The sequence below is a fragment of the Atta colombica genome, unplaced genomic scaffold (genome assembly GCF_001594045.1).
Source record: "Atta colombica isolate Treedump-2 unplaced genomic scaffold, Acol1.0 scaffold46, whole genome shotgun sequence".
Lineage (NCBI taxonomy): Eukaryota > Metazoa > Arthropoda > Insecta > Hymenoptera > Formicidae > Atta > Atta colombica.
Genome location: NW_017259535.1, coordinates 160920 through 174743, shown reverse-complemented (window position 1 = coordinate 174743; position 13824 = coordinate 160920). Strand labels below are relative to the sequence as shown.

At 35.8% G+C, this 13824-nt stretch overlaps 2 protein-coding genes across 3 annotated transcripts in view; one reads left to right on the top strand and one right to left on the bottom strand.

The window, feature by feature from the left end:
- The window catches only part of LOC108691416 (rho guanine nucleotide exchange factor 18), a 16209-nt gene extending 7111 nt beyond the window's left edge, over positions 1 to 9098 (bottom strand). Inside the window, exons 1-8 of the mRNA XM_018199163.1 lie at positions 8789 to 9098; positions 8278 to 8383; positions 3460 to 3846; positions 2305 to 2711; positions 1800 to 1949; positions 1523 to 1710; positions 502 to 639; positions 136 to 151 (exon numbers count right to left, since the gene is read on the bottom strand). Coding sequence (XP_018054652.1) covers positions 136 to 151; positions 502 to 639; positions 1523 to 1710; positions 1800 to 1949; positions 2305 to 2711; positions 3460 to 3846; positions 8278 to 8317 — 1326 coding nt within the window. The 5' untranslated portion in view covers positions 8318 to 8383; positions 8789 to 9098. The remainder of the gene's footprint in view (positions 1 to 135; positions 152 to 501; positions 640 to 1522; positions 1711 to 1799; positions 1950 to 2304; positions 2712 to 3459; positions 3847 to 8277; positions 8384 to 8788) is intronic.
- A 1080-nt stretch (positions 9099 to 10178) lies between these two features.
- Positions 10179 to 13824, top strand: part of LOC108691426 (RNA-binding protein 25-like) — a 10802-nt gene continuing 7156 nt past the window's right edge. The window contains exons 1-5 of one of the 2 annotated variants that reach the window (XM_018199181.1): positions 10179 to 10334; positions 11444 to 11592; positions 12198 to 12552; positions 12625 to 12819; positions 12898 to 13013. In XM_018199181.1, the coding sequence (XP_018054670.1) occupies positions 11479 to 11592; positions 12198 to 12552; positions 12625 to 12819; positions 12898 to 13013 (780 nt within the window). In that variant the 5' untranslated portion in view covers positions 10179 to 10334; positions 11444 to 11478. Of the gene's footprint in view, positions 10335 to 10365; positions 10434 to 11443; positions 11593 to 12197; positions 12553 to 12624; positions 12820 to 12897; positions 13014 to 13824 lie in introns of those variants that run through there. The other variant, XM_018199182.1, reaches the window with a different exon arrangement.

The following is a 13824-nucleotide window of genomic DNA, read 5'->3' as shown; positions in this document are numbered from 1 at the left end:
AACTAACGTTGTTCGATTTACAATCTAAAATAGATATTTTTTTAAATTGCATTGTAGATGATTAGCAATGCAATTATAGAAGCGTTTTGATCTGATCATAGTTTATTGTGAGATAAAGGTGTACGTTCTGGTGTAATTTCTGTATGCAGAGCTACATGTTTTAAAATGTGTTGCATGCACAATCACGTGACGTAGTAATTTTCGTAAGTATATATTTCGATTTAATTTTTATATTTAATGAGTCTTAAGTGACATTAAACTGCCTATACATATTTTAATTAATATCTAAAGAGAAATGGGTTATTTCAAATAAATAAATCCATCTTTGATTTGCAGTTGTAATGTAACTACAGACTATTTTTAGTTACAAACTCAATCGATTGATAAACCAGTACAAACCATTCCCATCAGAGACGTTAAAAGGTTTTCGAAGTATCATAAATAATTCGAAATATTAAATATGAAGAACTTAAATATGAAAAACTTAATCAGAGTACTCACTCAGTCAAAAGCTCGTCAAGGGATATCTGGACATTCGGAGTTCCCTCTCTATCTTCATGGAATTCGTGGCTGTGTGATGTATGAAGATCTTCGGTTTCTGTCTCACTCCCGCTACCCTTTTCGTTTCTTTCATGACGGCTGTTTCATGCAGGATTGTAGCAAATTTTCAAATACAAACACAAACTAAGCAACTATATCGTGTATAATGAATAATTGTAGTTCAGATATTCTCAGATGATTCGATGCACATCGATAATATTTGAAATAATAAACTGCTCGCGATTAGAAAAACAGTTATATTGGCATAAGTAATCGATAAAATGTATATAAAATTAAGCTTTTAAATCAATAGTAGATATACACTGTTATTATTACTACTTTTGTCCCATATAAAATAAAAGACGCAAGATATTAATTATACTCGTCATCAATAATTAATAATGTAACACATCACAATATTCTTTGGGCAAAATATGTATCAAATTATATGAATGGCTATTATAAGATTATTATTTTATATAACTTTTTCTTTCTATTGTACATTTTATATGACTTGCAATACAATAATACGCGAGCAGTCATAAGATAAGTTAAAAGATCTACTTAATGTAGAATGTTTCAGGCATCTATAAATATAAATATCTCTGAGATTTATTCTACTACTTATAAGTGTTCATGCATGAGTACATCTGCGTCTGCATTTTCAAAATGAGTTTCTACTTGTGCGAAAAGATTGAAAAATCGACAAGATATAAATATATACGCGTGAAAGTATACATGCATGGGTGTGTTTACGCACACATGAATGTACACGGCATAATATATATATATATATATATATATATATGTGTGTGTGCATAGCTTTTTGTGTGCTAATTAATAATAAGATCGCAAGCTAGATAACAATTATTTGAAAGTGGCGTTTCTATATAAAAGACAATAGAAAATAATATATAAGTATCTATTTTTTCATTATCGATCTAGCTATGTGATCTCCATTCATGATTCGTAATGGACTTACGCTGCAAGTGAAGGTGTTGTCCGAGTTCCGGTTTCAGTTAAATGTGCGTGAACTTGCGGTGTAACAATCGAGGGTGTTGATATAGATTTCTGAAGAGGTAAACGCGAACAAGTCAGTCCTGGCATTAAACTGCTACTTTCTGCTAATCTCTGACTACTCCTTTTTGTGACTATCTTCTGATATTCGTTCTGTCAAAGAAAAATTTGCTATGTAGTAATTCTTTGTTCCCGCGTGCGTCGAAAAGAGAAATCATCTTTCGAAGAATCTCGAAAATTACCTGTACAAGATCAGCTTCGTTCAATGAGTGCGTGCTCGTTTGCGACCTGCATGCTCGATTGCTTACGCCTACAGGTCCGGTACATGATTTTCCATCTAATTCTATCTCGTTTTCGCTGTCTAGGCTACTTAAACTAATGCTGCGTTGTCGCTGAAATGAGTAAACGAGTACATCGTGATTGCGTGTTAAGCAGTATTTAGCGATGGCTGGACGGTAAGAAATGCAATACGCAAGACAACAAAACAACCAAAATCATGCTACCATCGTAAGGCGAAAAGAAGAAAAAAAAAAAGTGTGATTACGATCGAGCATCTGAGACTGATATAATTTCGACGAGTTCAGATTTCGATGTACAGAGAGGAGATGTACAGATTTCGATGTACCAAGAAGAGATAATTTCTATATTCTTAATAATGGGAATACAACAATATTTTGACGAGCATTAAAATTCACAGCATGAAATTGAATCGTGCCCTAGTTTTAACAAATAACGAATAATATTAACCATATTTTGGGCCTGCAGATGATTTTGTCCGGAGGAATATCGGCGTCGGCCGTGTCGGTTCTCCTCTAGATCTCCCAGATCTCCAGTCCAGCTGCGTCTTCTATCTATACCTTGCGCTTGTTGCGAGCGGGAATGACCACCCGCTGAGGGGAAATGCGTTGGGGAGCTGTTTGTGGAGCAATTACCGAGGACAAGATCCGGATCAGAACCGGTGTCGTGGTGATGATGATTACCGGGTCGAGATGCGAGCTCAGCCGAAGCCAGTGGACATAGGGATGGACAGGAGGAGGTCAATCTTTGTGGGGCGTTGTTGGAGGCGCGAATATGATATCCTAAAGTGCCTAATGTCAAGTCTCGCATACGCTGGATGCAGTCGTGTATTTCGTGCAGTTGCTGTAAATTCTCCTCTGCAAGAAGAATATTTAAAGAATTGAACGTTTATTAATGTTTTAACTTCTTCTAATACAAAAAGATAAATATAGTAGGCTAATGAGAATCAGCAACAATAAACGGCGCAATTATTTAGTGAACAATCAATAATCAGATATTGGATTGATGTCTTCTTATTTTGAATGTTTCGACTTTCTTTGGAGTCCTCCTCAGCAAGAATGATACAAGTAATTAGTTCACATGTCCATAATGTCCTAAGTCACTCGCAAATTGACAAAGATGCAGCGTTGTTAATCTGACATTTTTTTTAAAAACAAATCTTATTAAAATGATATATGTGTAAACAATGACTTACCATCACGGAACATGAAGCATTGTATTGAAGCTTTGTTAAATATATTAAAACTTAAAAAGAGTTGAAACGTTCAAAATAAAGAAGACATCAATCTAATATCTGATTATTGATTGTTTACTAAATAATTGTCGTTTGTTGCTAACTCTCATTAGCCTACTATATTTATTTTTTTGTATTGTTTAAAATTCGAGAGTCTCCTAATATAATTATTGTTATTTTTTTCTCTTATATTTTAACTTTTATAATTTTGATGTTCTTTTAAATTTTATGAATATATGTTTTGATATTTATATTTATATTCTCTTATATAAATTTGAATATTGTGTGAATCATCATGCATTAGAAAATAAAATAAGAACTATATATAAAGTATCTTCAATCTTCAAATACGTGAAATAAAAGCCAATTACCTAGGACCGGATAATTCTTGGCCACACCGGGCGAATGCGGTGTAACGCTAATGATGGGCACTAGAGGATTAGGCTGTGCTTGTATAATATTAGTGCCGAGTGCGAGTAACGGGTGTTGCTGCTGCTGTTGCTGCTGCTGCTGCTGCTGCTGCTGCTGTTGGTGATGGTGCTGTTGTTCATCGCTGCCCTCAGACATGGTGATCGGCGCTTTATCGGTATTGTCTTTGGTGCTGTAGCCGGTATCCGTAATTATGCCGCCGTGCAAACTCAGGCCACGTAAATCCCCATTAATGATAGGCAGCACGCGATCGCAGTCGGAGTGCGATGAGCCAAGGTAATCGGTTATTACATCCTCCTCGCTATCCTCACCGCTGTTCGGACACTCGTCTGTCAACATGTTAAACAATCGTTGCGTCTGTGTTATAATAATTATTGACAAATCGAACATCGGCATCATCATTATCATCGCTTCATTCCTAGCATAGATTCCAAGAAACATCTTAAAAATAAGTCTAAAAGTCTAAGGACATTCTCAGAATGTCTTTTGGATAAAGTGTGTATATATGTGAGTTCCTTCATTATATAACGTCATGCTACAAGCAGAATCCTGCATTATCAAATACCTTGCTTTATTTAAATTATAGCCAATGTATGCGACGAGAGATGAGAGACAGAAAGTGACATTTTTCGTAGTTTAATAACAAAAACTAATAGTGATGGGGAGATACGGGTAAAGAAGTTTACTGGCGGTGTCCTCACGCGGCGTATACTATATACATAGTACAGAAAGTCGAGAGTCGGAGTCGGAGGGAGTTCGGAAGCGCGATACCGGAAAACCGATACCGAAACGTCCTCCTCGCGCCGCCTCTCTATTGACTCGCGGGACTGAGAACAAACGGCGACTCCGCGACAATCACACCAGCCCCTGGCCTCATCTCGGATTCCACTCCGCTCTCGAAATACCGCATAAAGACATATTCAATGGAAATTAGGTCAGATTGTATTGTCCGCCGGCAATAATTCGCATCTGCGTTTTCTTAAGTACACGAATGGAATAACGTAACGGCATCCAGAAGAAGGACCACCTCGATTCCTACAATGTATCCGTTAAGACGAATTCTCCGACTGATAACATCGTCAATTATGTTAAGGTCAAACCGGATTCCGAATCGGGCACTACGAACGCAAGTTGAATTTTAAGGATCTCATGATCTCACAGCGACGCTTGGAAACGAAAGTCGAAGCGGACGAAGGATGACAAAAAAATCTTTTCTCGTATGTCAGACAATTCTCTAGATCGAATAGTATGCGATCGCGGCTAAAATATTCGTGAGAAATTAAACCGGAGAATCGTAACTCCATATGTAATGTTGCGTTGTGGTAAAGCACTAAGGCTATTAACTGATCCGACTGAGCTGTGTTACCATGATTCTCAATCCTGACGTGAGCAGGATCCACGCTGTAATTTCTGTGACGTTAATTATTGTGCTGATGTCTTTTATGTGCGACCGATACGTCGCGATTGTCCGTGTTGAATTTCTCACGAATCTAATCGAGACATCATCACGCAGCTCGCGTGTGATTTGATCCAATTTGAGTTTTTCTTCTTCGCGATGAATTTATCATCGTCCTTGGCGAATGGGACGGGCGCGAGAAGCGCACGAAATAGCGTACCGTGGCCGAACACTTTTCCGGGTAGAAAGGGGCTGACAGACTGTTGCTTTTCCCTCTGTGTAGCTCCCGGAGCGAGAATTGATCCAGTGGTCCGCGCGCATCACTCCGCTGCCTCCGCTACACCCCCGCGACCCTGTAACCCGTCGCCATCACCACCGCCAACCTTCAACTCACTTTTCCTCCACCACCGCTATTACCACCACCGCCGCACCGCTCGCGCCATCAACATCAGCACTGTGTGTTTGTTAGATTTGTATCTTTCCACCCTGAGCATGTCACCAAGTGGCTCGATATGAATCTTTAGCTACCAGCTACTTCCAGATATATTTCCCACACAACTTTTCACACGTTTCCGTAGATAATCTTCTATTCTCGGATAATTTTTCTGGCCGTCTTCTCTTTTGAGAATTGTTGAGAATTTAAACCGAGTGTCTTTTTAAGCAACACACATGACATTGATAATTTCATCAGTATTGCTATAACTTTGATTTAAATTGATTTCTAACTTTCTAAAAATGAAGCTAGAAAAGGATGAAATACTATGATAATTAAGTGAAAATCATGTTGAATTAAATTAACAAAATAGCGAATTATATACATAATTATAGACATAATTAGAGAATATGTTTTGTGTTTTCTATTTGTAATATAAATCTAAATTTATTAGAGTTCACCAATCTTCAATTTCTTATAAATCAAACCACATAAAAACCAGTTTTAATAAAATGCAATTTTATATTGAAACCTTTTATATCATCTCTTTGAAATATCATATAAATATATACCATAAAAAATTATTATGTATCTATTACTATTTAATAATAGAAAAATATTTATTAGTTTAGTTATTCTCTTTTTCAACAGCTTTTTATATCTATTAGAAAACTAATATAGCTAATACCAAATATTTTATCGAAATTTTAATTAGGCTCATTTTGTAGCTCCTAAATATCTTTTAAATAACTAAGCTTTATACATTAAGATTGCATTAAAATAAAATCTCTACTTAAAATGAATATTAATTATTCATTTAAGCTCTTATTCAAGCTCTAGATATTTAAGCAATGCGCTTCTAGCAACGCAATAAAATACTTCATTAATTTACTTTTCAACAATTCTTTCCGTTTGTCTTACTATTCTCCAATGTGGTTATCTTGCCTTTTCCTCCTATCAATCATTTTACTACGGAAGGGTTTCATCATAGTAGTAATCAGTGTTACAAACAACAACCCTTCAATGATATCGGTTACCAGAGGGACGTCACAGAGAGACATGATTGTGTTGCTCCAGCTGGCATTTGAATGTAGGCCGCAGTGACTCTGAGTCGATATTATCAGCGTTATTAAATATTCCGGCGGTAATGATTTTCACTGAAGTAGCCCGTAACGATCGTTCCTTCATCGTGAGAATATTCGATACAGCGTTACTTGTGTTGGTCTGCACGTGGAAACTTTACGGCACTCGACGATAATTATTTTGTGGGTGACGATGTACGGAATTCCGTTGCTCACTATATGTATAAGCAAGAAATAATGGCACACGGATTTCCGCGCTTCTGGAGAAAGTTTCGGCATCTCTTAGCTTTCAAGTGGCATCACAATGTTCGCATTCCTCCGTTTTCCGTTTCTATTCTTTTCTTCGTAAAAGCGTATGACAGCATGTAATCGATCGCGCTGCGGAAAAACTAACTGTATTATACTTTCGTTACGTTAAACGTCAAGTACAAAATTGATATTATTGCCATTATCAGATACTCACGAAGTTGAATTTTTGTTTAACAGGTTATCATTGTAAACGCATTACCACGCCATTTAACGTTAATCTTGTTTTAACGAGGCTAAACGCCGATGAGAATTCGCAAATTAGATCTCTCAGCAGGATGCTGACTTTGCTCAGACGTGCCAAAGCATAATATGGACAATTTTAACAAACTGAACTTTTTATTACAGTTGTTTAAACAATCCCTAAAATATTTTCAAAAAATATAAAAGCATGCTGATTAGTGATGTACGAATATAATTACACTTAATGACTCTCTTGTTTTTCTCAATTTAGTTTTTTTAATTTATTGTTTTCATTATTTTAATATAGGCCTTCCTAAATATTTATTCATGAAATAAAAAATAACAAAATATAATATGTGTGTTTCATACATTTTAAAGTATAACTTCTCTCTCTCTCTCTCTCTCTCTCTCTCTCTCTCTCTCTCTCTCTCTCTCTCTCTCTCTCTTCACTTTGAGGTATTGATTACCTCAAGAATATTCTTTTGTTTCTGTCCAACATAAATAGCAATGATAGATACATATACGTGTATGTACTACACAAGACACATCAAGCTTACTGGTACGTAAAATGTATCTCACCCCAATACACACATTACGACGTTCCTTCCTTTTATATTTATGTATGCAACGTTCATTATAATGTTCATATAATAAAATCTTTGTTAATTTATTTTCTAAAATAAAATAACATACATTTTTTCCTATTTTATTTATATTCAATAATATTTATTTATTCCTTGATAAGAGATGTTTTAACAAAGGACATCATGTACGTATTGTATTTTAAGACTGTGATAGTGATTATGTAATCACTAAATTATCCTTATCAGTGTTTAAAATGTAAATCACTTTTTAGAATTTTAAGATAATAAAGTAAATATTTTTTCCTCATAAATAAAATTTCAGACATCTTATTCTTGAAATATATCACAAACGAAAATATTAGGAAAATATATAATATATGTAATATGATACTTTCATCAGTATTTTCCTCAGTATTTTACACTTTCATACGAGATATTTTTCAAGAATTTAACATTCTAACTTTTTGACACACACACACACACACACACGCGCGCGCGCGCGCGCGCGCACACACGCACACGCACGCACGCACGCACACACAACAGTCAATTTCTCTCTCATTCTTCGGAAATATTCGATATTAAAATTGATAGGTTTCAATATGTTTTGATCATACATTGTATGTCAGTCAATAAACGATACATATAAGATATAAATAAATGTTTGGCTCGCGGCAAACATGCCGCGTACCTATGCTACATTTACGCCTACACAACAAACACCCATCCACGCATCCTCTTATGACAGACAGAGAGAAAGCCGAGAGGCGACTCACCGGAGGAAAACGGGGCGATCACCTCCTGCCGCTTCTCCATCGTTTGTCACGTCTCTTTCGAGCGTATCTTCGGGCCGCACCTCACACTTCTCGAAGACTGCACGGACTGCAACAGTCGAAAAGAAACGGTTTAAGAAACGCGTACGACGAGTAAGCAGAGATCGAGGCGCGACGCGACAGGCGCTCCGTCGGAGCGCCATAGAAATCCGTAAATTCTCCTCTTCCGTGTTCTCTACTTCTCTCGCGATCACAGATAGAGGTTCAAGTACCGCTTGCGAATTTAAAAAAATAATATAATGAGAAAAGAAAGAAAGTCCAAGCCGTGGCTCGCGAGGAGAAATTCATTTACGGACACCCGTCCATGCGCGTGCGCGCGCGCACACTTTGTGCGCGCCAGGTAGATCGTTGACAGGTGGATCGTGATCCATCGTTGATGAGTCGATCGCGCGTCCCGACTCCCACGCGATTCCCATTTCCCGCACCCGCGGGATACATACCCAAGTACACGTACCTCTTATCCCACGATAGCCATTTAGCAACGTCGCATACGTCGGCGTCCCCGAAGCCGGGGTGCGTCTTTGTGTCTCCGGGTACGGCGGCACGGCGGGGCTCGTAACTCGTTCAGTGACGCGGGGTAACACAGTTTCGCTGGTCTCGCGTCGACAGGCCTACCGTTAGCGACACCAACACGGTCAAAGGCACGTCGACCATCTTGTACTCAGTACTGGATCGCCATCGCAGTGCCGTATCGCGTCACCGGCGTCACCGACGTTACTGCTGTTCAGTCCTGTCCATCGCCTGCGACGTCACTTCACATTGTCGCTGACATTATTGCGGCGAGGAAGGAATAAGAAGAAATTTCACAAAAAATCAAAGTTACAAATACTCTTTGAAACTTTTAGAGCAAATCTCACTCTGGAGATCAATTGTGTATCTTGGAATAAGAAAATTGAGCAAAAGTGAGCAAAATTCACTAAGGTGGTGCACTTTAAGACTGTCTTAAGTCTTAAGTATCTTACAATACAGCTAGCTAATACAGCTCTTTGATTGGCTTATGACTTCTTAAGACTGTACCTTAAGCAGCTTCAAATGTAAGAACCAATTCTAGCCTGTAGATATATTGATGTAATTTTCATCTTGTTACAATATATATATAATAATCGATCGATTCTACAAGAATATTATTATTAAAATTATTATTATGAATTGAAAAAAATTAATAAAAAGATTGGAATTCCTAAAAAAAATGATTCATATTATATAAAGTAAGATTATATAGACAGTATTAAATATTATTTATAATGATTTGTGTGTGTGTATGTGTGTGTGTGTGGGGGAAGGGGCGGGGGGTGAAAATTGAATACTTATTGCATTTTATTTTTTATTTTACTTTTTAACACCAACTATTTAAAAGAATAAAGAAGACTATCGTATTTTATAGACTATCGTATCTCATCGCATGTCAAAAAGGTCGATTCAAAATTGTAATAGACAACAAGCAAGCAAAACAATAACAAAATGCATTTTGTAATTAAATAATTTGTCTGTGATAATGAAATATTTATAAACTTATTTTTATCTTAATATGTATTGAAATTTTAGAAAATTAATGTTGTAGAAGAATAAAAAATTTACACTTAAAGTTGTTTCGTGATTTATTGTATATATCTTTTTTATTTGAATTAGCCTGAATTTTGTAGTAATTGGTTCCGCCATGTTATTCTTGATTTAGCCAATAGGCGCGAATCACTACGGTGATGATCAGACTCTGATTAGAGGATTTCTGGAATTAACTAGCTGGCAGCACTAGCTGATCGCCCGACTCTAATCGGATCGAAGGCATCGGGAAACAACTCTACACTACACACATATGTCATGGTCGCTCTGGTGTAATACCGCAATTGTATCGTATCAATTGTGCTAAAGATCGAGGTGGTATTTTGCCGCGTTTCCGAGGGTTTCCAAGTGAGGATCTGCATCTCGATTCGACGGCTTTATCGAAATGACTCGTAGATATCAAGCGCGATAGCCTATAACTTTGTTCCACGCTTTCTCATGTGAGTATATGATCCTAACGATTCCTCCCCGTGTTAATTTAGTGGTTAAAATTCATCATTGACGTCTCCCTGTCTCGGGCGTTCATGTCGGCCTCCAAAGTACGCTTTTGCAACACGTTGATTAATAACGATTACAAGAGTTTTTTTTTGCGTAGCATATTTCGTTTGTATGATTTCGTTCGATTTTGTGAAATTTATTCGGAGATATTACTAGCATAAACTGAACCATAGAGCATTGAGATTGTAAAGAAAGAAGGGAGAAAGAAGTGTGTGTGTGTGTGTGTGTATGAGAGATAGTTGTGTGTGGGAGAGAGAGAGAGAGAGAGAGAGAGAGAGAGAGAGAGAATGAGAGAGAAAAAAGAAAATGTGTATTTTATTATCGCATGCATACAGTACGCACGTGAACTCGCTTTTTGTCCAGGTTTCACCGGTTTTATTCATAAATTGATCACTTCCGTGTGTACTGTGACTTTTTCTAGCTATTTGTATTTATTATTTGAGTACTGTTACATATGGTAAGAATTAAACTGGATCATTGTCGTAGATGTCGTACCTCGTGATTTCTCAGTTTCATAAGCATAAATAGATGTTAAATCTATATTTTAATACTGATATCTCTAGAAACTTCATTTTGTAAGCAATGATATATCCAATATTTTTCCTTGTATAATTAATATTGTATGTACCCGATAGAGACTTAATAAGATATCTTATTAAAATTCAATTTTTTATATATAATTTTATCAATTTATCGAGTCATGTTTCGTTAAACTCAGTAAAAAGTGTTAAACTCAGAATTAATTTGCTTTAATAATAATAATAATAATAATAATAATAATTTATGTCCTTTACAACATTTTCTAAAAGTTTACAGCTTGAGTAAGATTTATTATAATGTATTATTTTGTTATATTTTTGCCTTAAAATATAATGTTGTTTTAGCATCATTGTAATAGCTTTTGCCATTGTGCAAAGATTAATAACAATAAAGTATTCTTTATAATTATGATTATTCTATAAGATTATTCATTAATATTCACTCAATTATAAAATAAAATTAATTTTTATTAATTTCGTTTGCTTAATATTTATATAACTTATTGTTGTAGAGTATTCATTGCTACGGTATCAATTTGTCACAATCATGTCGTATCCTGGTCAGCCACCTATGGGTATCCCTGGGATGCCTGGGATACCTTCGATGCCATACATGAGTGCACCTCCACCGATTATAACAGGAGTTATGCCTATGGCCCATGTAAGTAAACTTATCACATTCAGGCATGATATGTTTTTGATTATCTATAATGTACATTTTATTCACACATGAGTTAAAACTAATTTGTATGTAGTAATTTTTGCTTTTGCTATAGCTGAAAAATTTCTTTTGATATTATAATCTATAAGATATACATGACAGCATCAATTCCATAACACAATACACAATACAATATGCACATATAATGAAACTATGAAAGTAGTATTAATACATATGTTGTATTCTACATGTAAAGCACGCATATATATCATCATTATTTATATTACTGATACATACAATATGTCAGGAATAAATTGCATCATAGAGTAGTTTCAAGCATCCAGAAACAAACATCTTTTGAAATGAATTTACAAGCAGCTTTGTGTGCAGTATATATGTATACAAAAAGAAAAGTTATCTTTAAATTTATTTAATGCATGTAATACGCAGAGCGGAATGAATAACTTGAATATTTTGTAGCGATATGCTTAAGTTAATTGAAAAGAAGAAAATCAATTAATCATGCAATTAGAGAGGGAGGGGAAATACGGAGTGCATGAGTAGATATGTGCATAATTAAGAATCCTACCATTTATAAAACATAGATGATTCCATCACCCGTATCTGCGATGCAGACATCCGCGCCGGCTGTACGTTACTCGCGAAATCAGAATCGCCACGATAATAATCGAAGACGCGAGAGAGAGTCTGGCCCACCTGTCACAGTATTTATTGGTAACATAATGGACAGAGCGCCCGATGTGATGATACGACATATTCTGGGCGCATGTGGGCATGTTCTTTCTTGGAAGAGAGTACAAGCATTCGGTTTTTGCGAATATGCAGGCCCTGATGCAGGCCTCAGGGCAGTCCGATTGCTCCATGACATGGAAATAGGCACAAAAAAACTCGTTGTCAAAGTAGATGCTAAAGCTAAGGTAGTCCTGGATCAATTCAAAGGTAAGTTTTTGGTAGATAAAAAAATAACAAATAAAATGGAGATTTGGATAAAACAAATTGTTCGCTTTATAGCCGAACGAAGGAAGAAACTCAGAGGAGGACAGTCACCTTTACAAGACGAAACACCCAGTGAAGGAGCTGACGGCGAAGAGGGTGAAGATTATATGGACGAAGGCATGAGAGTGGTCGATGCAGATGCACTCACACGTATTAATCAGATCATTGCTGAACATGCTGCAGATCTAGAAATGGCACAAGTTGCTCCAGGTAAATATTCATTCACTTAGTTGCTATAAATCTTATTAAATAGGACACGTGAATTGCTTATTATATGTGTTGTTACAGAGGAACATCAGACAAAAATGGTAGCTAAATCCTTAAATTTGGATGAAACGGAAATAGAAGAAAGTAAAAGAGACTTGATTACTCGGGAAATTGGCAAATTCAGGGAGGTTATGAAGGTAATTATTATTATTATTACGAATACTTATAAATCTTTTTTTAAGTCCTATCTTTCATTTTTCTTTTTGCAATTATAAAAAGTTTATCGCGTTAGATAAAGTAATAAAAGACGGAATTTTTTATCTCTTAAAATACGTGCTGAAAATTTTTTGTATTGAGAAAATTAATGTTGTTTATATCTAACACTTGGTCCATGAAGCATTATAAACATATCTTTTTACAATTGATCGCATTACTACAAAATAAAGGAAATTCAACGGAATAAAATAGTGCATTTCAAAAGCAACAAGGTCAGATAAAGATTTGCGATTTAATCTATCTATATATTAGCGATAATATATAAATTGTGTATTCATATATTTCTCTCCGAGTATTTACATCATTTTACTTTTTGTCTTTTTTATTATCTCGATATAAAGCTTTGAAAAAAACTTTCATCTTTTATTTTCAGAATAAGTATATGTTTGTAATACTTTATGTTATTGTTAATTGTTATCTTTCACATATTTATTTTTTACATATTTATCGATTCATTCATAAGTTTATGACGTTTGAGTATGTTAATGATGCCTATCGGATATAATTTGCGTACAATAAATTTTCACAAAGCTTAAGAATATTGAATGTACAAAAGACATTGTACATTACATCGTATTGATTTAGATTAAATCAGAGGCGTGTGCGTGCGTGCGTGCGTGCGTGTGTATGTGCGCGCGCGCGCGCGCGCGCGCGCACACACACACACACACACACACACACACACACATATATATATATATATATGTGTACACCGAGACACTATTGTGTTCC